The following is a 27,171-nucleotide window of genomic DNA, read 5'->3' as shown; positions in this document are numbered from 1 at the left end:
ATTAATAGCCTATTTAAGGACCAGGCACTGTCACCAAAGATTTTATATTCTAATAGCAAGAACAGTCTAGTTATAACCACACTATACATGTAAAAATATACTTCCAGAATTACTTCAAACTGTCTCTAAGGAATTCTCTGAATGGAGAATAACCTAACAGAGTCTAATCCTACTTAGATCTATATTCCTAGACTGAGGTGAAAGTCCACACAAGGTGGTCACAGAGAAATATCAGATTTCTGCTCAAAGTATAATATATAGGATGATCCTACTGCTGATTATCCATTTACCCAATAAACATAACTCTTACTGCATTCTCATGTTTTCTTTATGTCAACCTACAACAATTTTCTATCCTCAGGCATTATTCAAAAAACAAATTATTTCACTAAGATATTATCAAGAATATTCATTTAGGCCGGGCGCAGTGGCTCACGCCTGTAATCCTAGCTCTTGGGAGGCCGAGGCGGGCGGATTGCTCAAGGTCAGGAGTTCAAAACCAGCCTGAGCAAGAGCGAGACCCCGTCTCTACTATAAATAGAAAGAAATTAATTGGCCAACTGATATATATATGTAAAAAATTAGCTGGGCATGGTGGCGCATGCCTGTAGTCCCAGCTACTCGGGAGGCTGAGGCAGGAGGATCGCTGGAGCCCAGGAGTTTGAGGTTGCTGTGAGCTAGGCTGACGCCACGGCACTCACTCTAGCCTGGACAACAAAGCGAGACTCTGTCTCAAAAAAAAAAAAAAAAAGAATATTTATTTAAAAGTTAAAGGGAGATTTTGTCTAAAGCTAATACGCATCAAGAAAAACATAAACATATAATGGCAACTACCAAAAGAACTAAAATACAAGTTCTTAACACTGGCTGTTTCCTGACAACCAGTTAGGGCTAGAAAGCCTTTTTTTCCCTTTTCTTCATTTTAGTATATGTATTCATTATTTCCATGGTATTTAAGGGGGGAGAAAGGTACTGAAATTTCTGGTTTTCCAGATCACTCAGGGCCAAGAAATAAACTTCTTTTACACAAACAATAAACATTAACTATAAAACATTAACTACAAGTCTTTGCACACTCCCATCACTGGGTATCTTGAACGCTGATTCTAATGACTCAAAAGGACCTAATGAGATCCTTTCTCATTAATACTAAAAATCTGATCATAGTATTTTTATCCAATGGCATGACTAGAATCTTAGAGAAAGTTAAAATGTAGCTTGTCACACTTACCTTTTCAGTGATCAAACAAAGCCCATAAAAGAAGGGAATAAGAACAACAACTTTAGGAAGACTTTACAGAGAATCCATTTGTGAACGCTGTTATTTATTAGGCTTAATTGCTATAAGATACCATAGTTTTTCATTCACTTAATAACTATTATATTTATTGAGTACCTACTATTTGCCAGGCATCTTTTCAGATGTTAAGGACAGAAGTTTAAAAAAAAAAAAAACTTGAAGTTTATATTCTAGTGGAGCAGGGCAAACAAAATGAGTACATTATAACATATGGGAAGTATCTTATTTTCTCAGTTTCTCAAACCGAACCTTTATTAAAATTAAAAAAAAAATGAGATACTTATATTTTAGAACTGTAACCATTCAGGTGTATTGACTGCAAATACCAGACAGTAATTACAAATAACTTAAGAAAAATGGGATTAAAAGTATTCACTCATTTAAAAAAAAAAAAAAAACCCTGGATAAACAGGTTTTAAAAAGAAAATGCAGTAGTACCATGGGTCAAGAATATCTATACTCTACCCAATTAAGTTTGTTCCTAGAATCTGTTTCAACAACTGCCACATGACAGGACTGTTGAAATTGCCAAAGAGACAATAGCCATTCACTACATCGTGATACATTGCTGATCCAGATCCTGGCCTAAGCAACACTACTGATTACTAATTTTGCAGATCATTTTAGTTCATACTTCTGTGATCATTTATTGTTCTTCCAAGATCAACTGCCATACTTGGATGGCTGGTTCTCCAGAAGCTCTAGAATCAACACTTGACATACAGAAACATTCCAAAGAATCCTTACTTCAATAATTCTATGTATTTCAACCATACTCATTTTCTACAAGGTCATTTTGTTACAGTGCTTTCACTACCCTTTCCTTCCACTAAGGTTGGTATTTGTTACATCAAATTTCAGGGAGAAGAGAGTTGGGATATCCTCCTCTCTAATAGAAAGCTCTTGAGCTCCCAAAGCAAACTGTCTAAAAGCCATGCATCCCAAAATGCTACATAAAGTAAATTTAGTTATACTTCAACAGGTTATCTCACCAACCTTTATTTAACTAATTTAGAGGGCCACATTCCTAGTACACCAACTCTGTCATACATAACTATAAAGATCTTGCTTATAGAACACAGAATTGATAACCTTAATTCCTCATTACTTTCCAACATGCATCCCTCCCTAACCTCTGATACAGTAGCTTTATTTCCAATTGTGCCTTTTTAATTCAGTATTCTTCTTCTAACAGCTTTCCCTTTTTCTCTTCTCCTATCTTGAGCTTGCCCATTTTTTCAAGATCCAGCTGAATAGCTTCCAGCTAAAAGCTTTCCCTTATTACTCTGTCCTGTCTGTCAGTTATGTTTCTCTTCCCTGAAGAATGCTGGTAATATACCAGTCATTTTATAATGCTGGAAAACAAGGTCTAGGAGATTTAAATAACTAATTCAAAATCATACAATATCTAATGGCAGAGGATGGACTACAATCCAGAATTCCAAACTCAAACTCCAAGGTTTACCTGTTGTTCTAACCTTCTCACTCTAACATTTCCCACACTAATCTGGCCATATCCCCCCCACACTTAAAATTTCCCAGTGGATTCCCCATACTTAAATATTTTGTCCAAATTCAACTTATCCTTAAAATCACAGATTAAGTGCAATCTTCTCCCCTCAAACTTTTTTGACAGTTCTAAAACTCACTGATTTCCCTTTTTTCGAAATTTATTATATTTAATCACTATCACATAGTATAGCATCTTTGTACTTTGTATGTGTTATTTCATTTATTCACAACAACTTGAAAAGGCAGAAATTTATTAGTCATATTTTACAAATAGCCCTAAGATATTAACCAATTTGCTTAAATTTATACAATGATTCACAATTAAATATGTACAAAAATTATTCATAATATACTTGAAAAGGCTGAGATTTAAAACTACATCACTACCTCCAAAGTCTCTGCTCTTTAAATACAATATACTGAAATTCTTTTCTAAGAACTAGAATTCAGGACTCCTAAGTCTTAGTCTAGAATTCTTTCCATTATAACCTATGACTTCTTTTGTCATTTTCTGTTGCCATCCTTTTCATTCCTTTAAAATCATAGTTAACATAATATCAACCTGATCCTGAGGAAACAAACAAACATAAACTAAGGAACATTCTTCAAAACTGTCAAAGTCATGAGACAAAAATGGCTAAGGACCTATGTCATATTAAAGACTAAAGAAACATGACAACTAAATTTAATGTGTTGATAACTGCTGAAACTAAGCAACAGGAATGAGGTTCATTATGCTATTCTTTTATATATTTTCAAACTTTCCATAATAAATGTTTAAAAATAAAACCCTTCATTGAAAAATCATACTAGAAGTCAATCTCTTTCTTCCCTTCCACAGCCTATCTCCTCCAGAAATAAGGCCCAATACTTTACACATCCTCCTCCTTTAAACAGCCTCCTTTTCAAAACAAAGTACAATTTTTAAAACCAGACTAAATTCATGTAGATTACAAATTACATGCATTACCTTTCTCTTTAAATACTAAACTCCCTGAGGGAAAAGGGTCTTATCTGGTGATTAACATAAATTTTGTGGTCTAACAGGATTATGTAGCACCTTTCATCATTGGCTCTGAACTCTGGCTTTCTTTGGCACACAGGAAATGAAACTCTCACAATCCCACTGAGCCTGTTCCTCATGAGGTTTAAGGAAGGCAAGCCTTTTTTGTTAAAACTGCCTTCATGTCTGACACACTTGTAAATATTACAAATGGTTTAGAATGTTCTTAGCTAAAGATGTAAAAATCCATGAAAGATGCAACTAGTAAAGGGCCACTAATTACAGAAAACCAGAATTACTAGAAGTCCTGAAGAGATGGAGCTTGAAGGAATCACAATACAAGAAACATCTTCATCCTAATCCCACAGATGAAGAAATTTAGGATAATTCCAGCATTCCAATTAATCAATGCAAAGGTGAAACCATGAGCTGTTGAAATCTAAAGTACTAATAAGCAATATGTTATTCCATTAATAGAAAGCATACTTAAATTAAGGTATATTTGTATAATGTTGATAAATTCACCAAAATGTTCCTTCTGAGCATTATTATCAAATTTACTTATTCCATCACAGTGTGTTTACTAAGATATATTCTGTTAGGTACTATACAGTGCACAATAAAATACTGACTCCTCCTCTAAAATAAGATATATAAAACATATCTGTAATACAAGACAGCCGTAAACACTGTAAGCCTGTGTCAAAGCATCTAGGAATTTAGATAATAATGTCACTATTGGCTGGAGTCACAGAAGAAATGATGTGACAGAACTGAGAGAACAGCATCAAGAAGTTCAGCTTGTAGCCTGAAAATTGCAAAGTAATGACCCAAAGCCCTTAATGATTATCATGAGATGTGCCTCTAATACAGACATCAAATTTGGCTCTATATGTACTAATTTGAACTCTTGTACCCTTGAAGATGACAAGATCTCTAACCTAAAATACAACAAGTCCACCAACACTGAAGCCACACTGTTGGAAGTTCAATTTCACTGGCCCAGCTTTCACGAAGCTATTACAGTCAAGCATGAGGAAAAACAGACCTCATGGATCAATGGCTTCTGGCAGACGGGACTAAATAAGGCAATTGCAAAGAGCAACAGGCTCTTTAAATAGTAGTTTTAGCTGCAAATCAAAGCACACATCACCACATGTGTCTGCATATATGCAGAAAACACTACTGAACAAATATTAGCTTTTCCAGGCTCATTCACAAATACCAAGCAATTAGCATCAACAATGTCTTCATCTTCCAACTCCCTCAGCATTTTAAAAAATTACAATGTAGCATATTATTGTTGGTGGGGGACTCCACAGTGAATCCCTGTCTAAATTCAAGTAACAGTACTGTTAAACATTATGAACAAAAGTTAGCCACAGGAAATCATTCTGTCCTGTATTGCACATACTTGCCTTACATTTTTTTTTACTTGAGAGGAGGAGAAGTTGGAAGTCTTTACTAACTCCTATCAAAATCATGCAGAGAAAACTGAACAGTAGCAATTTTTAGGTGATCCTTTCAAAAACAAAGGAAAAGAAAGTATTGATTAGTATACTATAATAATTTCAAGAAATGTAACTCCAAGGGAGAACTCATATCACACTAAAAATGATATTTTTACCTTCTTAATCATAAGAATCACATTATTAACAAAAATTTAAATTTTAAGCCTTAAAATAAAGATATCTTTTCCTGAAAGAATAATAAAATTCCATTTACACTCTCACAATTTATGTTGTCCTGCAATTCATGCAAACTTTTCTCAATCCACAATCTATAAATCACAACCATGCACAAAACTGATGTCAGACTAATACTTTAATTTTTAGTTTTCAACTAAAAATTAGTGGCAACTGAACTTTCACTGTTGATACAGTACCTCACATGGGGTACTCTTTAACACAATGAATCCCTCTCCAAATGGTAGAAATATTCCAGGTTTTAGCTAACCAAAAACTGGAGTATTTCTACCATTTAATCCTTTAAGACAATAATTTTCCCACACCTTCATTCTGATACTTGATAGAAGTCTGGGAAAGGATGAACCCTGAGGAGAAAATCTTTACAAATGTGAAAGTAAACTAGAATAGGGAAATGGAAACTATAACACAATCAACTGATTGAGTTACTGGAAATCTCAGAACAACTCTTCAACAACCTTCATTTCAATGCAGAAACCATTCCTGTACTTTTAATGACAACCATCATTCAACCCCACTTGAGCACCTCTGATGATGAGCACCATTTTACAAAATCAATAGGCAGTTCTCATTGTTTGAAAGTTCCATCTTCTCTAAGATTCAATATATGTCTCCCTGTAACTACTTCTTATGGGCTCTAGAACCACACAAAACAAGCTTAACTCTGCTCTAAATGAAAATCTACTGGAAGACCTTTCTCCCTGTCTCTCATTCCCAAATATTCTGCTTCCCATTGTAAAATTTGGAAACACAATTTTAAAACCTGCTCCAATTTCTGTCCTCCTTAAAAAAAACTCCAGGCCGGGCGTGGTGGCTCACGCCTGTAATCCTAGCACTCTGGGAGGCCGAGGCGGGTGGATTGCTCGAGGTCAGGAGTTCGAAACCAGCCTGACCAAGAGTGAGACCCCGCCTCTACTATAAATAGAAAGAAATTAATTGGCCGACTAATATATATAGAAAAAATTAGCTGGGCATGGTGGCGCATGCCTGTAGTCCCAGCTACTTGGGAGGCTGAGGCAGAACGATTGCTTGAGCCCAGGAGTTTGAGGTTGCTGTGAGCTAGGCTGACGCCACGGCACTCTAGCCTGGGCAACAAAGGGAGACTCTGTCTCAAAAAAAAAAAAAAAAAAAACTCCTAAAATGGAACACAGTGCTTTTTTTCTTCAGTACTTAGTAAATTTAGGCTCTTAATTTGGACAATAGGGTGGTCATAAAACTCAAATCTCTTCAACTGCTAATAAGATCAAGAAAGTCTACATAAACATTCATTAAAAATCTATCATTGTAACTGAGGCCAACAAATGGTGCTAAGACAAATGGATATTCCACATGTAAAATGAATAAAGTGGGAACCCTGTTTCATATCATATAAAAATTTACAGCAATGTGCAGAGGCTCACACATGTAATCCCAGAACTTCTGGACTCACGTGATCCTTCTACCTCAGCCTCTTTAGTAGCTGAGACTATGGACACATCCCATGACACCCAGCTAATTTTTGAGGGTTTTTTTGGTAGAGATGGGGTTTCACTATGTTGCCCAGGCTGGTCTTGAACTCCTGGCCTTAAGTGATCCTTTCCAAATAACTACATGGAATGTTAAATTATAATTTTAACCATTTAGGTTTAGGCTTAGGAACAACACTAGGATGGGAGGCTCAGAATCTAGTTTCAACAATAACTTACGACATAACTCCCCAGTTGGTCAACTAACCTATAGTTTACTTTTCATAAAATACATTCATAATAATGAATAAATAAATAAAAATTAGGCTATTTGTTTTAAAGATTAATCTGCCATAGACATATTATAATCAATATAGGACCTGCTGCTCAAATATAATTCTTTCCATGATTCTTTACATTACTAATGTTTGTGTTATGGCATGTATGTATCTCGACATGCTACTGCCTGACCTATACACAAAGGCTCAACCTGTGTGTATAGTTCTCAAAAATTCCCTTGAAACCAAGATCTTTTCTCCCCCTCACTCTGTTGTCCAGGCTAGAGTGCAGTGGCATCAACATAATTCACTCCAACCTCAAACTCCTAGGCTCAAAGGGATCCTTCCGCCTCCCAAGCAGCTGTGACTACAGGTGTATGCTCATACCCAGCTAATTTTTTTACTTTTTGTAGAGATGGGGTCTCACTATGTAAGCCCAGTCTGGTCTTAAACTACCAGCTTCAAGTGATCCTTCTGCCTCAGTCTCCCTAAGTGCTGGGATTATAGAAGTAAACCAATACACCCAGCCAATAATCATTCTTTTATGGTAGCTCCAACATCATAGAAAACAGCACAAAATTTAGTGACACCTTAAAAGCATTTAAAATAATTTGAAATTCTCAGTATCATTAACTATAATTCTTCTATGATATTTCTATACAACTCCATTATATTATCTTTTATCTACCTGCCCTTTGTAGATTGTGAAAGAAAAAAAGGGGGGGGGAGGAGACAGAATGTTATTTAACGTTAAATACTCCAATACCTAATACAATGCCTGGTGTATAGCAGGTGCTCAAAAAGAAACAAAACCATTGTTGTTATTAGTATCTGTATCTGACAATTTGGGGAAAGAAATAAGATCTAGAGCATCTCCAGGAATTCAAATCCTACATACGAGAAAAACATACCAAATGTGCACTTCTATTTAACTTATGATAGACTCAAAGGTCAGAACAAATAATGACAGGACCACTGTGTGAAACATTAAGTCAATTTAAGGAGTTTGGGTTTTGTTTTTTGTTTGTTTTTTATTGTTGTTTAAACATATCTAGGCAATCCTCATTTGGGGATGGTAGTGAGGGACTACAAAAGTGATCAAGCAAGATTTGAAACCAAGCAAAGTGATCTTCATCAGTGGGAACTGTTCTGTGACCTTTCAAATTTTGTCAAAATATTAAAAACTCTCTATCAGTTACAAATATGTAGAAAATTAAAAATATTGTAAAGCTAATATTCACTTGGTACACTGTAACTTAAAACCATTGCAAATTGTTTCAGTTCTTTGTAAATAACTTGTCAAGTATTTTGAACAGCACTTATCTCCTTCTCATTGTATAACTTATGATACAGAACAAGAATCTTTTATATTATATATCTTGAGGAGTTGTCATAAAACTTCCTAAGTTGGGACTGGCTTCTAACATTTTATGTTTTGTACTCTCAATGTCATGAAATATCTTTAGAAGAGAGTTTCTTTGGTGTGAAGTTTTTTGTCAGTATCACTACTTCCAGGGCCACCATCCTTTTCGTCATAATCACTTTCCTCATTTATGTCCATAAATTGACCTTCACTAAGTCTCTTGAGCTGCTGGTCAGCTATTTCTTCTATAACTTCATCTACATGTGATTCAAATTTCACTTTCAGTGTCATCTTTTTATTTATTGCACTTTCACCTTTGTTGACATTAAGGTGTAATTTTACAAAAGTTACAGGTTACTCAGAAGACACCAGACACATTGAGGAAAACAATATAATGGGGAAAAAAGTTTAATGGCCATAAGAAATTAATTACATTCTATTACGATTTTTTTAAAGAATTTATCATGGCAAGAACCATCATATGCAATATCAAAAGACATGACTAAATGAAGAAAATAGCTACAACTCACATCCCAGACAAACAATTAGCTTCCTTTACACATAAATGATCCTCTATTTGTGGATACAGGAAATAAACAGCTAACGGAAAATAAAAATTTTAAAGCTTTACGCCTTAAAAGGTGCTCAACCTCCTTGTAAGAGAAGTGCAAATTAAGATTTCACTGACATCATCTCAATGATGATTTGAATGGATATAAATGCTGAGCAAAATAAGCCATAAAGAGAGCATATACTATATGATTTATACAAAGTATAAAAAATAATGAATAGATGTATCATCAAGATAATGGTTACCTTACAGAGCCCAAGGATGGAACAATGACTGGGCAGCAGTTACACAGGTTTGTTCAATAGGTAAAAGTCATGAAGATGTACTTTGTACCTTTTTATGTATTATGTATATCATAATTCTATTACGAGAAATTTATCCTTCAAGATATGCTTGCACACATGCAAAATAACTTACATACAATGTTATTCATTGCAGCATTAGCAAATGAATAACATCAATAGGGGGCCTGGAAATATTATAAAGAATATTAGTCAAAAAAAAAGAATGAAGAAGAAATTCTTCACATAGTGATATGGGCAGGATATACTATTAGGCTATCAAGGAGGGTTGGGAGATGGGAGGCAAAACAGAGTGTATAATATACTACAATATTTTTAGAAAAAACATTGGGTGAGAACATATTATATATCTGTTTATACACAATAATGTCACCTCTGGAAGGACATACAAAAAGCAGATAATACTGGTTTGCTCCAGAGAGGAGAACCAAGTGGCTAGGGAATGGGTGTGGAAAGATTTTTCACTGTATACGTTTTTATACATTTTAAACATTGAACCGTATAGAATGTTCAACTGTTCTAAACAATTAAGTCAAATAATACTTAAAAGAAAAACAAAAATAGAGACCCATAAAGAGATGATCAGAGTCTAGACTAAAATAACTGCTGATAACTCCTTAGAGAAGGGCCATCTATTTAACAGAAATGTTTTGAAAGCAAAAGTCCCCATAGTGGGGTTTAGATGTACTGTAGAATTAAATCAGAGAGGCCAGTGTGATTTACTGTGTGATTACTGTGTGTGATTTACTCACTTACTGTGAGGCCAGTGGCACAATGGAACAGAAACCAGGTTTCAGAGAATATACTAAGGAGACCTTCAGCAAATCAGGGTCACCCAAGTCAAGGCATCTTAAGACAATCTCGTGAGAATCAGATAAAAGATAACTGAGAGTTTTAAAAATGCAAAATAAAAGGAAACAGAAATGGATAAGACAGAGAGAGCCCCAAGAAGTTACTGTTATTCTGGAATCAGAAATCTGTAAGAGGTAGAACCTTGAATATTTTTTTTTCTCACCTATATTATCACTATATGTTCAAAGGTTATGCTAGCTAGCATTCACTATGAGGTTCCTGACTCTTTTACTTTTATTACATGGTACAATGGGAAGAACTCTGGTTGTGGAGCCAGAATGGTGTAGGTCCAAATCTACCTCTACCAAGTAATTAATAAGAACACTCGTGAGGGCCACCATAGTGGTTCATGTCTGTACTCCTGGCACTTTGGGAGGCTGAGGTGGGAGAAGGATTGCTTGATGCCAGGAATTTGAGACCAGCCTGAGCAAGACAGCCAGACCCAGATCTCTACAAATATTAGAAAAATTAGCAAGGTGTGGTGGTGCATGCCTGTAAGTCCCAACTACTTGGGAGGTTGAGGTGAGAGGATTGCTTGATACCACTGCACTCTAGCCCAGGTGACAGAGACCCTGCCTCAAAAAACAAAACAAAACAAAAAAAACCCTTGAGCATAGTACTTAACTTTTGAGCCTCAAATTACATTTATATAAAATAGGGATATTACTACCCACCTTATGAAGTCCTATTAGCATCAGAGATAATATATATAAAAAAAAACTTAGCACAATGTTTGGTGAATAAAAGGCACTCAAAAAAATGGTAGCTATTTATCACTGCCTAACTTGTTTGATAAAAATACTAGAATTCTCTTTGTAGGAGATACATTATAGAAAATATTTTCAGTGTCTAACTATTACTCAAAGACATGAAACACACACAAAAAAGTAAAACTACCTTATTTGCCTAATCATAAAGACTCCTACAGGAAAGTCAAGAAAAAATGAAGCAATGACAAGAAGGGGGAACAGAATCACACTCACTTTTATACCCATACCTTCTTATCACTTGCTGCCCTCTTGACCTCAACACTGCATAAAGTGCCTGGTCTTCTGAAGATACTTAGTCTCACACCTAAAAGTTGGGGAGAAAACAAACTTAAATGTACAAGACACAAGACACTTCTGGCCATTCTGAATATACTTCATCAAATCTTAAACACATTTAAACAAAGTACTGAGATCTTCCCACAAAGACAAGATTCCTGCTCTCCCTAACATTTACATTCTAGTGGATGATTTTTTTTTAAATGTAAATAAAAGGAACTCTGAGGGTTAATCCCAGAAGGCCTGGAATTGGCCTGAGTATATTCCTGAAGTATATTCCCTTCTCTTACTTCCTAAGAGAAGTAGCAGTATGGCAGTGATGTCTCATCAAAGCACAAAACATACTGATTTACAATGCTGCTGTGAAACCCTGGGTCCAATGAACTGTGGCCTATTTGTACCAGTTTGTTGACACTCTTTATTGTTAACTGTGAGATTAATGGTTTGCATCTAGTTTTGGTGAGACCTCCAAAGGGCTCTGCTATTAGGGCTACTTAGGTAGCACAAACATGCCTATGTGGCCAGCAGGATATACGCCACCCTGAGACCCCACTGTGAGATCCCAAGTTCCAATGTGTTCCCTATACACATAAGTGATCCTGATCTAAGAGAGAAGATATCCACATGGCCCTATGTATGGAAGACAAGTAGAGCACATGCTCAGCCTCTTCAGGTCCACTGCTGTGAGGCAGCCTTTGGTTGTGATGCAAAACCTTACTGTAAAGCAGTTACTATACTGTATCCTTTTGCAGCAATAAACTACATATTGATAAACACTGTTATTTTGGGTCATGTGAGTCTGGCATAGCAATCAAATTTTGCTTGCCAACATTAGTGGATCCAAAAAACATTGTAGAAACTATGATAAAAAAATGAAATAGCCGGGCGTGGTGGCTCACGCCTGTAATCCTAGCTCTCTGGGAGGCCGAGGCGTGCGGATCGTTTGAGTTCAGGAGTTCGAAACCAACCTGAGCAAGAGCGAGACCCCGTCTCTACTATAAATAGAAAGAAATTAATTGGCCAACTAATATATATATACAAAAAATTAGCCGGGCATGGTGGCACATGCCTGTAGTCCCAGCTACTCAGGAGGCTGAGGCAGAAGGATCGCTTGAGCCTAGGAGTTTGAGGTTGCTGTGAGCTAGGCTGACGCCACGGCACTCACTCTAGCCTGGGCAACAAAGTGAGATTCTGTCTCTAAAAAAAAAAAAAAAAGAAATAGAATGAAATCATTAGAAAAAGCCACAGAAGCAATGGGATTATAGAATACATCCAGGAAAGGCACACGGACATATGACCTGAGGTACAAACGATAAGAATTCATGCAAGTGGCCGGGCGCGGTGGCTCACGCCTATAATCCTATCACTCTGGGAGGCCGAGGCGGACGGATTACTCAAGGTCAGGAGTTCGAAACCAGCCTAAGCAAGAGCGAGACCCCGTCTCTACTATATAAAAAATAGAAAGAAATTAATTGGCCAACTAATATATATAGAAAAAATTAGCCAGGCATGGTGGCGCATGCCTGTAGTCCCAGCTACTTGGGAGGCTGAGGCAGGAGGATTGCCTGAGCCCAGGAGTTTGAGGTTGCTGTGAGCTAGGCTGATGCCAGGGCACTCACTCTAGCCTGGGCAACAAAGGGAGACTCTGTCTCAAAAAAAAAAAAAAAAAAAAAAAAAAAAGAATTCATGCAAGTAATAAGGGGTAAAGAGATTTCCAAGTAGACAGAACTAAGCAAGTGTATAGGCATTAAGGCAAGAATAAATTTGATTCAAGCAAAATATAAGTATGGCTAGAGAGTAGCAAGAGACAGGTGGGGCCAGATTACAGAGGGCCTAATAAATGTGGAATTCAACTATTCCAACAGCTTTCGTACTGTCCTGGCTCCCTCTACCTGCTCACGTAGCCCTTCTCTTCATTCTACCGCTAATAATGACTCCAGAGTAAATGTTCTAAACACAAGTATGTAATTTCACAGCTTAAAATAATCGAACCCAAAAACCCTCGTATTGATATCATCTTTATTAGCTCTCTCCTGTCGTATGACAGCTTCGAGATGCATACTGTAAGCTCTGTCACTTATTTCTCCAGAGTTCTGCTCACTTTTTATACCACATGTGTGTCCAATAAACATACTCTATACTAGATAATGATTAAGAACCATACTATCTTCTCTCCGGAGTTTGAATGAAATAATATGTGGATGTCTGTTGCTTTTAGTCCTCTGATTCTGCTTTTGAGAAACTACGCAACTTCTGCACAGTCTTGGGCTGTGTCCTCCACTGGCCAAAGAAAGGAAACGTAACTCAAGCTAGGCAAATCAGACACTGTCTAGATAGGCGTATACAAAGAGAGAGAAACTATACAGGAAAATAATTAAAACTGATTCTTTTTTTTTTTTTTTTTTTTTTTTTTTTTTTTTTTTTGAGACAGAGTCTCGCTTATTGCCCAGGCTAGAGTGAGTGCCGTGGCGTCAGCCTAGCTCACAGCAACCTCAAACTCCTGGGCTCGAGTGATCCTTCTGCCTCAGCCTCCCGAGTAGCTGGGACTACAGGCATGCACCACCATGCCTGGCTAATTTTTTTTATATATATATCAGTTGGCCAATTAATTTCTTTCTATTTATAGTAGAGACGGGGTCTCGCTCTTGCTCAGGCTGGTTTTGAACTCCTGACCTTGAGCAATCCGCCCGCCTCGGCCTCCCAAGAGCTAGGATTACAGGCGTGAGCCACAGCGCCCGGCCTAAAACTGATTCTTAACCACTGCCAAGTCAGCCCACTGACTCCTACAACGTAGATTCTTTGCTCTTCATGGTTTTTTAAATACCATGAATTACCACATGTCCTTATTTTTTTTTTTTTTTTTTTTTTTGCTTCACCCAACTAGACTCTGCTTCTGTTGCTTTCATCCAAAACACCAGGAATCCTGATAACAAGAGTGTGATAAGGCCGGGGGCGGTGGCTCACGCCTGTAATCCTAGCTCTCTGGGAGGCCGAGGCGGGCGGATTGCTCAAGGTCAGGAGTTCAAAACCAGCCTGAGCAAGAGCGAGACCCCGTCTCTACTATAAATAGAAAGAAATTAATTGGCCAACTAATATGTATATAAAAAAATTAGCCGGGCATGGTGGCGCATGCCTGTAGTCCCAGCTACTCGGGAGGCTGAGGCAGAAGGATCTCTCGAGCCCAGGAGTTTGAGGTTGCTGTGAGCCAGGCTGACGCCACGGCACTCACTCTAGCCTGGACAACAAAGCGAGACTCTGTCTCAAAAAAAAAAAAAGAGTGTGATAAAAGTCAGCACAAGTCACAACACAACAAGCAGGAACCACAAAGCAGAGAAGAGTAAAAGGCTGATCTATCGAGAGAACAGAGAAAGAGAACTGAGTTAAAATGGCAGAATACTAGACTTGGAAGTCGAGTACTGCTGCTATGAAGAGGAATCCATGATCATTTAGTCTCTAAGACTATGTTACATTCTAGAACACATGCCAATTATCCATAAAGCCAGAAAGTGAAAACAATCAGTTATGATCAAAACGGTGCTGCAATTCTCTGAAATACCTGGCTTTGCAGCTTTACAATAATTCTTGTTTTTCCTTACCTTCCTATTCCTTAAAGGAACTAGAACTGGAGGTAATTTGAGAGACCGTGTTCCTTATAACTTTAAAAAAAGGGACATACCTATAATTTCCCCATCCTGACTTCCTCCTTTAGGTTACTATACCTCTCATAAGAAGAGGATTAGGAAAATTAATATATACAAAGTACCTAGCAGTGCTAGGAATGATACAGATATTTAATAGTTGGAGGCCTTCTGCTATTGTTATTTTTACTATATGGTAGCTATTGTATTAAATAGGCACTGAGAGTCAAGCATTATTTTTGCCTTAGGAATGTAACAATTTATTACTATAGAGACATATAGACATAATTTCCATACAGGGCGAGAAAGATGTTAGTAAAGTATATGAGAGGTATAGTAACCTAAAGAAGATATTATCATTCCCAGTTTATAGTTGCAAAAACAGAGTTACACAAGGAAATTACCTAAAACCACTGAGCTAGAAGAACCTAGGTCTACTTGAATCCAAATCTCTCTAACTTTCCACTATTGCAAAAGATCAAGATCTAAATCAAGGGTTTTCAAACTACAGATCACAACCAATTTGTGAATAACAGCTGTGGGTCATACCCTTTTTTAATGAAATCAACAACATGAGTACATCACGTGAAGGGCAAACACCGCTTCATGAAACTCTAATTTCAGTTTTATTATACACACATGTATAGAAGAAAGCAATGTTAAATGTGTATCTTACTGTGCATCACAGGCAAAAAAAAAAGTCTGAAAGCCATAGACCTAAATAAGCATTGTCTTTATTGCTTTTGTAAGCACTGACATATCCTCTCCATTTTTCATAAAAAGCCTGATGTTTGAAACATTTGAGCAATAAAATCCATCACCATGTCCCAAATATATTACCAAAAATAAACGGATAAATAAACAAGGCTTAAAAGGTGTTACATGAAAAAGCATTTGTCTTCCCCACTGACAAAGTATATCCCAAAACAACATTGCACAACCATTAAAATGGCAAAGAAGAAAAATGAACTATTTCTTACAATGTCTTCCCTGCCCCAGGGTTTTTACTAAATCATTTTCAAAAATGTTTCCCTGCTTTGCTATGCTTCACTAAAGATAACAACCCAATTTTATCAGTTTTCTGACCATTTTCATGAGTGATTAGATAAATATTCTCCGATATATACTGTCTCTTTAAAAAAAAGGAGTTCGCTCACATGTATAACCTTAGACACCAAAAAAGCACTCAGCAGGTGATGGCAAGCAATATGACTACAGCTATGCATGCTTTCTTCAATAAGAGGACATAAGCCCAGAGACCAGCGGTGGGCATTATGGCATACACTGAAAATTAAAGTGTTCTTTGTTACTGGGAGAAAAGAGATAATTTATTAATTCTTCTAAGGCATTATACACAAAGAAGTGATTCAGATTAACAGAAAGATATGTTGGGGGACTTTTATAATCAGTCACAAATTAGTCAACTACAATTCAAGGCAGACGACTGAATAAATGTATCTATGGCTCCTCCTTCCCAAGGTCCCACCAAAATGGCAAGGAACAGACTTAGATTAAAATGAAATGACAGCAGAAATATCCCAGAGCACTGCTCCCCTGAAGTACTTAAAGACACCAGGTATCCAAGGAGTAGGTGCCACTTTGCCTGCTGACTCCTCACCCACACTCTATAGAAGGAACACTGCTGGTCAAAAATGCTCCTGACTCCACTTCACAGAACCTGTCATCAAAACTACCATTCAAGAGAGAAGCCACATAGAAAAATAACTACATACTGCAGCAGAAACACCCATCAACTGCCAATACTAACCAAAATCCACCAAATACAGGCCAAAACCTAACAAAATAAAAGAGAAGGAGCAGGATGAACAGACGTAATTGTTAACAGAGAGAAGAGAAACCTAGGAAAAACATATTTTAATTCTCATTAATATCTACAAAGGGACTGAAGAAAACACTGCAAAATAAAAATAGGCCATACTTAAGAAAGAAACAACAGTAATGGCTATTAAAAATCATGAAAGCATAAAAAAAATTAAGTAAATGTAGTTAATAAAATGGTCATGACTAAACACCAAATTATTTATGACACAATTTTCCAGAAGGTAAAGAAAAAATAATTATAAGTAAAAAAGTAAAATGTGACAGTCTAGGGGGAGTCCAACATTCACTTACATAAGGCACTCAAAAGTGGAAAAGAGAGATGGATGGTAATTAATCAAAAAGGGGGCAAGTTAAACTTTCCAAGAGCTAGAGAAAAATGGGTTGTCAAATTTAAAAGATTTATATATCACAGCACGAGAAAGGTTGAAAAAGCACTGCTCTCACAAGTGAGATTTACCATCAAGTCAAAATAAAGACTTTTCAGACATTCAAGAATTAAAATTTTACTTGTATGAATAAACTGAAAAGGCACAACAGCAAAACAAAAAGGGAACCCAAGAAAACATAATGAGGTAAAAACAAACAGTGGCAGCTGAGTATGAACCAGAAGTAACAAGTGAAAAACAAATTAGGATATATTAGTCATTGACAATGAGATTCTCCTTTAACAGCAAGTTTAATGACAGTATATCTCCTTCCTCCTAAATATCACATAAAAATCACATAATAAGTCATAACAATTAGTAATTATGTTTTCCAATTTTTAATCATCCCATGGAGGGGGGGGAGTTATAAAACTAAGTAGTTGCAAACTACCGTGTTACCCCGAAAGTAAGACAGGGTCTCACATTTATTTTTCCTCAAGAAGACACCCCAGGGCTTATTTTCAGGGGATGTGTTTTATTTTCCCCTCAAAGCCTCAGCTTGCAGCACGCACAGGATGGCCAGGACCTGACAAGGGGAGCCGACCTTGTTGGTGGGGCTGCCTGAACTTTTCTGGTCACCTCTGGGATAGTAGCTGTCATGATGGGCAGATAAGAAGCCTTTACCGCTCTGCCATGAAATGCATGGGTTGTGCAGCTATGCATGGGTTGTGCAGCTATGCATGGGTTGTGCAGCTACGCATGGGTTGTGCAGCTACGCATGGGTTGTGCAGCTACGCATGGGTTGTGCAGCTACGCTGCGTAGCCACGCCCATCACTAGGTCTTATTTTCAGTGTAGGGCTTATATTGCGCAAATGCTTAGAAATCCTGCTAGAGCTTATTTTATGGGTAGGTCTTATTTTGGGGGAAACAAGGTATAATCCTTAACCTGTTAAAAATAATATATTTTTTAAAGTTGGAAAGAGGAAGAAAATATACAGAAGAATAGAAGCACTAACTCAAAGCTTTCATATAAAATGTATCCTATGGTTAATCTATCAAGAAATAAGAGTCTTTGGTATAATGTATTATTTAAAGTAACTAAAGCAAGCAAGAACTAAACAGAACTGTTAACAGCAGCTGCCCCTAGAAGTATAGGGGAAGTAGGGGGAAAAGATATTCGTAGTTTTGTTCATACCATTCTGTACAGTTTGGAGTTTTTCTATCACATGCATGTATTACTTTTAAATAATTTAAAAACTGACTTTGATTTCTAAGAAGTATGGTATATGCAGACATTAGAATATTAGGTAGCAGTGAAGATATATCTGCATTCACATGAAATAATATCCCCAATATATTAGATTATCAAGTCAACAGAATAGTATGTGTATGATCCCAATTGCTATTAAACCATATATAAATAAGCCATATCAAAATGTTTCCCTTTTTTTATACACACCTGAAAGTACACAAACACATTTACTAAGTTATACACCAAACTCTTAACAACAGCTGTCTTCAGTGAATTAAAGAAGCTCAAACAGAACTTTTACAAGTCACTTTATGGTATACATCTGTTTTGTCTGGTTGGTTCACTTATTTTTATAGTATATCTAAATGGCATATAAAAGATAAACTGTTGGGGGGCAGCAGCGTCTCAAAAGAGATGTGTACACCCGTGCTCATAGCAGCATTATTCACAATAGCCAAAAGGTGGAAGCAACCAAAGTGTCCATCAACAGATGAATGAATAAACAAAATGTGATCTATATATAAAACGGAGTATTATTCAGCCTTAAACATAAGGAAATTCTTGGGCTAAAATGACAGTGTGGGTAAAATAAAAATAAATACACAAATAAAAAGAAAATTCTGATACACACTACAACATGGATGCACTGTAAGAACATTGCGCTAAGTGTAATAAGGGAGTTCATAAAAAGACAAACACTGTATGGTCCCACTTATATGAGGTACCTAAAATAGTCAAATTCATAAAGGCAGAAAGGAGAACAGTGGTGGCCAGTAGCTGGGAAGTGGGCAGCATGGGAAGTTGCTCTTTAATTGTCACAGGTAGAGTTTCAGTTCTGCAAGATAAGAAGTGTTCTGGAGATTTGGTGGCACAACATGAATGTACTTAACACTACTGAAATGTATATTTAAAAATGGTTAGGATGTACTCACCACAACTCCGGAGGAAAAAAAAAAAAAAAGAAAAAAAAAATGGTTAGGATAGTAAATTTTGCTATGTGTATTTTATAATTAAAAATGAGTTTAAAAAGTGAAATGAAATTTTTAAAATGTAGCCAGCATGCTGGTATATACCTGCAATCCCAGCTACTCAGGAGGCTGAGAGAGGAGGAATGCTTGGGCCCAGGAGTTAAGAAGCTACAGTAAGCTATGACAGCACTACTGCACTCCAGCCTGGGTGACAGAGCAAGACTCTGTCTCTAAAAATAAATAAATATATATAAATAAAATTAAATCTAAAAATTTTTATTTAAAATTAAAATATAAATAAAATATGAGGTAAAAATGATGTTAGTAGCATCCTCGTTAGTTCATGAATTTTTATTTGTGAATTTGCCTGCTTGCTAAAATTTATAAGTAACCCAAAAATTAATACTTGTGGCACTTTTTGGGTCATATACAGACATGCACCGAATGCAGAAAAATTAGAGTTGCCAATCACACACTTAACCCAGCTGAAGTCAAACAAAGCAGCATTCTGCCTTCTGGTTTCAGCATCACATTGTAAACAAACGTCTTTGTGTAGTCTCTTCAGTGTCACATTTTTGCACTTGTGTGTTGCATTGTGCTAAAGTGCTATCTAGTGTTGCTAAGTGCAAGAAGGCTATGATGTACCTTATACAGAAAATATGTGTGGCAGATAAGCTTTGTTCATAAATGGGTTATAGCAATGTTGGCCCTAAGTGCAATGTTAATGAATGAATATATATTAAATAAGGTGTCTACATAGAAACACACAAAACATTATTACTGATTAGTTCATTAAAAAAAATGTGATCAGAGGCTCGCAGGAATCTAACCCTGTATTTCTCCCTAGAAGCAATGGCTCCATGTTTGCTAATTTAGTGTTCATAGGGACTTTATAGAATATAAGTACTGTGAACAATGAAAAACAACTGTATTTATCTATAAGTCCAAAAACGAAGTATTACAGCAAAAAATATTAATTCATGCCAACCACTTAAATCTTTTTTTTTTTTTTTTTTTTGAGACAGAGTCTCACCATCTGTTGCCTGCGCTAGAGTGCTGTGGCATCAGCCTAGCTCACAGTAACCTCAAACTCCTGGGCTCAAGCGATCCTCCTGCCTCAGCCTCCCAAGTAGCTGGGACTACATGCATGCGCCACCATGCCTGGCTAATTTTTTTCTATATGTTTTTATTTGGCCAATTAATTTCTTTCTATTTTTAGCAGAGACAGGGTTCGCTCTTGCTCAGGCTGGTTTTGAACTCCTGACCTTGGGTGAGTCTCCCGCATTGGCCTCCCAGAATGCTAGGATTATAGGCATGAGCCACCGTGCTGGGCCATCAACCACTTAAATCTTAATGTGACTTTTAAAACTTTTAAAGGCTAATGAAGCTTTTTTTTTTTACAGTGCATGAAGTAATGATGGGAAAAATATTAACTCCTAAACTTAAAAATACCAGCTAACCTTTATCAAATACTTACATGGCAGGCTTTATACATAATAAGCATTTTAACTTTTTTTTTTTTTACTAGTCAAGTGCAGTAGTGAGAAGGGGGGAAAGGGTAGAATGAATAGTCCAATATGTAACTGACTGAACAATCAAGTGAGAGGACTCACTACCTCTGGACCAGCCTTAACTATTTTGTAAGTATGAAAAGCACTTAGCTCAGTCCCTGCGCACAGTAAAAATTCAGTAATGTAGGATAATACTTATCTCATTTAATTCTTATAACCACCCTGTGAGGTATATGTATGAGCAAACCTTCAAGGCAATGGGAATATGAGAAAATTATCTCATTGGTTAGGTTTGAGTTCAGTGAGTACACAATCATAAGATGGGACACTGATAGTTCACTCAGACTATAACAAAATTAAATTATCAACTGTGATCATCTATAATGAAGTACCTACTGAAAACAAGGTTCTGGGGACCAAGTGGAGACTGCAGTAGAAAACTGTGAAGGGCATGCTGTAGCTATACAAGGACAGTGGAGTGGGACTACTGCTTCTAATAGCACTAGAGCTTAAAAAAAAAAAAAAGTGGGCCAGGCACAGTGGCTCATACCTGTACTCCCAGCACTTTGGAGGATAGGAGGATCGCTTGAGACCAGGAGTTTGAGGTTGCTATGAGCTATGATGACACCACTGTACTCTAACCTGAGCAACAGAGTGAGACCCTATCTCCCAAATAAAAAAGGGGGGGAGGGGTGGGATGGTGGTGGCATGGGCATGCAGGAGGATCACTTGAACCCAAGAATTTAGAAAAAAAAGAGAGAAGCATATTCATGGTATAAATTTTTGACTCATAGCACTGACAAAAAAGGCAGTTACTAAGTATGACATAAAAGAATCTCTCTCCATTCTCTAAAGCAGGAGTCAACAAATTATTTTCTGTAAAGGGCCAGATGACGATTTTTTTAAGGCCATACACTGTTCTCTGTTCTGACTACCCAACCATGTAGTTCTGAAGTAAAAGCAGCCATACCCTATACATAAATAAATATGGCTGTGTTCTAATAAAATTTCATATATGAAAATTTTAATTTAATACAATTTTCACTTGTCATGAAACTTCATTCTTTTAATCTTTTTTTTCAATGATTTAAAAACGTGAAAAACATTTTTAACTTGTGGGTCACACAAAATCAGGTGGCAGGCCACATTTGGCCTTCACACTGCAGTTTGCCAACCCCTACTCTGAAACTTTCAAAGCCAAAAATCAATGCATAGTCTGGTTTTGCTGATTATTTAGTTGTAACATTAAGTAGTGCCAGGCAAGGTTAAAGAAATAGAAATCTAGTGGTTATCAAACTGGTTTGTCTGCAAGAACCTTGGAACGTCCCTAAAATCATACCTAAAACCATAATAAAGGACATCCCACTATAGTATTATGTGATCTGTATCAGAAATATGAAAACTACAACCTGAGGTCCAAATCTGACCCATTGTGTGTTTTTGTAAATAAAATTTTATAGGAACACAGACATGCTCATTTATGTATTATATATTCTATGGCTGCTTTAGCACTACAATGGCAGCACTGGATAGTTTTTGTTTTTGTTTTTATTTTCCAGTGTCTATGTATAGTATATCTGGCCCCCTAGAGAAAAAGTTTGCAGACCCCCTATCTGTACAAAGAACCAAGTATGGCATGCAGAGAGGCCTGACAAAGGGGACATAAGCTACCCGGATAGAAAAAAATCAGACTCTCAAGGTTCCCAGACCCAGAGCCTAGAATGAAGGCAAAATATCCTTTAGCCAAGGCTCTATAATTACACCACAAGTACTGTGATTTTCCTGTTGGCTTTCCACAAAAATCAACAGCCACTTATTGAAATACCCAGACCTTTCTGGGACTATAAAATCTAACTCAAACTAATCTCTGAAGACCTAGATAGCACCATTGTGATACACTTGTCAGAATGAGGGATTACAGTGGTCAAATAATACATGTTTTGGCCCAAGTCTGTTTATCAGAGAGTAGATCAATCCTCCCACCTTATGGTTATTTCCCCCCAGGTGTTGAATGTAGAGTTGCAAAGGGTAGTCTTAGTTTCACCATCAAGAGACAAAATCCCCACCTTGACGCCATGACGGAGTAGCAGGGCAGTAGTTTATCAGGAAAGGTCAGGTGGAGATCCCTGGCGCTCTCCCTCCAAACAAAATTAATATTGCACTCTCTGGAGAATTGTCAAAGAAGTGAAAGATGCAAGGGTTGCAATCCCTAGCAGATATCTACTTAATACAACCGTCTAGCTAAACACAGAATACAAATGCAGAAAACAAATATTCTTAGAGAATAACAGTATTTTAATCTTAATGACTAGAAGCAAAGCTGATATCCAAATATGATCTGTTTAGTACAGTACATGGTACACAGCAAATGGTTTCTCTATTTCAGAACTCCAAAAGCAATTTGCTTTCATTTGGCTTGGACAGCAGTGCACAATCACTGTACTGCCTCAGGTTAAGTCAATTTTCCAGCTTTCATATGATCTTAATTATTTCACCACACCACTGGACGTCACGCTGGTCCACTGTGCTGATAACATCAGGCCAGAAGGACTCTGTAAGGAGGAAGCAGTAGTACTCTAGATGTCTTGATAGACATGCATGCCAGAAAACAGAAAATAAGTTAAGGGGAAAATATAGGTCCTATGAACACTAAATGAAGTTCTAGGGGCCAATGGACTGTGGCATGTCAGGATAGCCCCTCCAGAGTGAAAGACAAATCAATGTACGTTATGTGTTCTACAACTAAGAAGCAAAAAGCTTGCTGGGCCTCTTTGGATATTGAAAACAACATATACCAATTTGTATGTGCTGCTCTGTTCTATTCACTGAGTAATTTGAAATCCTACAATTTTAAAGTGTGGCCCATAGGAAGAGAAAATTCTCTTATCAAGTCAGCTGCAGTACAACTAGCTCTGTCACCTGACCATGATGATTCTATGACTGCAATGCAATGATGCTCTATGTGACAACTGATCAGCAGCATCAGAAGCCACTGGCACACCCCTTGTGGCCCATAGGAAGAGAAAATTCTCTTATCAAGTCAGCTGCAGTACAACTAGCTCTGTCACCTGACCATGATGATTCTATGACTGCAATGCAATGATGCTCTATGTGACAACTGATCAGCAGCATCAGAAGCCACTGGCACACCCCTTGAGAAGAATATCAACAAAGACACCCAAGGGTTTTTAAGGCAAAGTCATGTCTTCTTTGTCAAACCAAGATTCTCTTTGAAAAAAGTTCTTAGACTTTTGGTATACCTGTACTGGTAGAGAATAAAGATCTAACCACAGGTGAGTATGAAATCTGAGCTGCACATCTGGAATCATCATCATCTGATCCATCAAGTTAAAGCTGATGTGACAAACACTCCATCACCATGTGTTAATGGTATACAGAGGACAGTATTCAGGCTGATTGTGAAGCATGAGCAGATGGCTTACATTTTCAGTGTGTCCAATGATAAAATGCTATTTCTTCCTCAAATAATCCCTATACTATTAATATATAAGGGGATTGTTTTATGATTTGCTAACTGAAAAGGGGAAAATATGATCCTAGATTACAGACAAATCTGCACCATATCCTGGTATCACCCAGAAATTGACTCTTTTAATCATACTGCCCCATCTGCAGTAGCTCTTGAAAGTTATAAAGAGAGATCCTCCTAAGGCGCAAAACACCTTATGGTCCATACTATCAAGGGGAAAGAAAGTGAGATGCATACCGCTTCCTGAATGGGATCTAATCATGTGGCTAGACTTTCAGGTCAGGTCCTCACAAGAAACAAGTATGGGGAATGAATCTGATATGTAGCTACAAAAAGGAGCAATATATTTCATAGTCTTTTCAGATTGCTATGACTATTATTCTTTGATATTATACCAAAACTCAACAAGTGACAGTTTCGTCAAGGTTCACTGGAATGTGAAATCTTAAATCCTATTAATAAATTTTTCATACTCTTAATTAAAATCCACTGTTTGGGCAATATTGAAGAGACCGTTTACCCACGCATGATTTTTTAACATCATGCATCAATTAGAAAATATTAGTCTACTAAGTCAAGCAGATCTCCCAAATGTTGGCATTTCATGGTAAAGCAGAAAAAATTTCAAAATTAAATTCACTACTATCTACCAAGGCTCATCAGAAAAAGCCTAAGTATACTGGCAAGCTGTCAAGCTTGCAGTAGCTGATAATTTTCCAAAATCCTAATTTTCAATTGAAATCTCAGATTTTATCATTGAAAACTAACACTGTCAGTTGTTTTCCTTAAAGGCTCACTTTGTTCATTTGAAAAAAATGTCTGTCAAGTGCTCATGTCAGAACCACAGTGACTCATTGTTCAAGCAAAAATGAAGAGGCTAGTTTAGCCCATAACTCAAATAATCACACGTTTTCCCTGTGTCAGCCATCATAATTCTATAGTCAGAGGTGTTCTCCTGAACACTTCTCATTTCATCACAAAGACTGCTAAAAAGATGCATGCTCTTAAAAGTTTTTTGTATACAATAAATACGTGGTGGTGGTGAAGAATACAATTTGAAACAACTGCATTGATTTTTCCTAATCAGAAAGTTTTCCAAAGCATCTTTTCTTTTTTCCTTTTTCTTTTTGGAGACAGGGTCTTGCTCTGTTGCTCAGGTTAGATTACAGTGGCATCATCATAGTTCACTGCAAACTCAAATTCCTGGCTCCAGTGATCCTCCTGCCTCAGCCTTCCTAGTAGCTGGGACTACAGGTATACATAACCACATCCAGCTAATGTTTCTATTTTTTATAAAGATGGGGTCTCACCCTTCCTCAGGCTGGTCTCAAACTTCTGGCTTCAAGCAATCCTCCCACTTCAACCTCTCAAAGTGCTAGGATTACAGGTGTTAGCCACCATGCCTGGCCCAAAGCATCACTTTTGAACCACAGTACAAATGTCAATACAGTGAAAAAAGCACTTATGATTATTAAATTAGTTTAACCATAACACGGTCCTGGGTTCATTGACAGCACTTTAATGAACCACTAATTCACTAAGACAAAAATGTATTTCTCACTTTTGTTATGTTAGATTTGGATTAGCTACAGGTATCTTCTTCATTCTGAAATCTGGCAAAAGAAACAGCCTTTATCTGGCACCTATTTTTCTTGGGGCAGAGGAAAATAAGAAAAAGTTGCTTAATGCAAATGGCTCCTACAGCTTTATGATGGATATCACTTCTACTCATCTACCATCAGCCAAAGCAAATTCCATGGGCAAGCCTAATGTCGACAAGAACAAGAAGGCATCCCTCCCATAGGTAGGGGTTCCTGTAGAGATGCCTAGTAAAGAAGAGAAGTAATTATTTTTTAATAATACAATCTACTATAAGCAACAAGTTCTCCTTCACCTCCATACCAAACAGTACCATATTTCACAGGGGACAGCCAGCCACCTGGTAGCAAGTTGGTAACACTCAGGATCTTTCCATCATAAAGAAACTCAGCTCTGTGAAAATGACCTTTAGCTTTCATAAACAACCTTATTATTCTGGCTAACCTGGAAACAAGTCCATAATCTATAATACTTTTGTTCTGAATGCAGAATGAGTTTTATGTTGTAAATAACCAATTCACATACCACCTTAGAACATGAACCTTTCATAAATTGTAGAATTTTTAGGTGAGAGTGTGTTTCAGTTGTTTGAAGTTTACAAAAGGAAGTACCTATGCTGATGCGGGGGACAAGTGTCTGCTATTATGGACCTCTCATAGTCATCACTACTAAAAGTTTGAAGAGACTTTTTAATTTGTAGATATTTCTATATTTTGGAGATCCACCACCTAATGAAGAAATTAGAATTTAAGATTCTCAGGCTCCTTTATAGCTGGGGACACAGCATATTATTCAATCTCTAAAATAAATTTCCAAGAGACCTTGATTTGGAAGTAAGCAATGGTAGAGTTTCCATTTTTGCTCATGCTTAAGGCAGCAGATATATCTGGCTTTTGACGGTGGCAGCAGCCAATGTTAGCCAATTCTCAGTGTTGCAATTTAGAGTACCTGTCAATGAAACAGCACCAAAGGCAACAACAGCAGTAGCATCGGCAACCAAATTGAGTACTCAGTATTTAGTGCTCAGTATGAGTGGCTTTCTCAAACCTAGTTCTGCAGTATAGTTTTGGGCAATGTTCCCAGAAGCTTGGACTTAGATCTGTATCTCCAGCACTCCCCAATGATTC

General features: G+C 37.1%; 1 protein-coding gene across 15 annotated transcripts in view; it reads right to left on the bottom strand.

The window, feature by feature from the left end:
• The window catches only part of TBL1XR1 (TBL1X/Y related 1), a 162,696-nt gene that overhangs the window by 90,139 nt on the left and 45,386 nt on the right, over window positions 1-27,171 (bottom strand). For 3 of the 15 annotated variants that reach the window (XM_012753041.3, XM_076003723.1, XM_076003732.1), the window contains exon 2: window positions 11,316-11,406. The exons of 6 other annotated variants lie outside the window; for them this stretch is intronic. Coding sequence is in view for 2 of the 9 variants with exons in the window: in XM_012753034.3 (XP_012608488.1) it covers window positions 5,239-5,299 (61 nt within the window). In the remaining 7 variants the exon portion in view is untranslated. Of the gene's footprint in view, window positions 1-5,238; window positions 5,337-11,315; window positions 12,870-27,171 lie in introns of those variants that run through there. 6 more of the 15 variants (XM_012753034.3, XM_012753036.3, XM_020286350.2 and 3 more) reach the window with 4 other exon arrangements.

The sequence above is a fragment of the Microcebus murinus genome, chromosome 1, assembly GCF_040939455.1.
Source record: "Microcebus murinus isolate Inina chromosome 1, M.murinus_Inina_mat1.0, whole genome shotgun sequence".
Classification (NCBI taxonomy): domain Eukaryota; kingdom Metazoa; phylum Chordata; class Mammalia; order Primates; family Cheirogaleidae; genus Microcebus; species Microcebus murinus.
The sequence above is the reverse complement of the archived record's forward strand: the minus strand, read 5'-3'. Positions and strand labels throughout refer to the sequence as shown.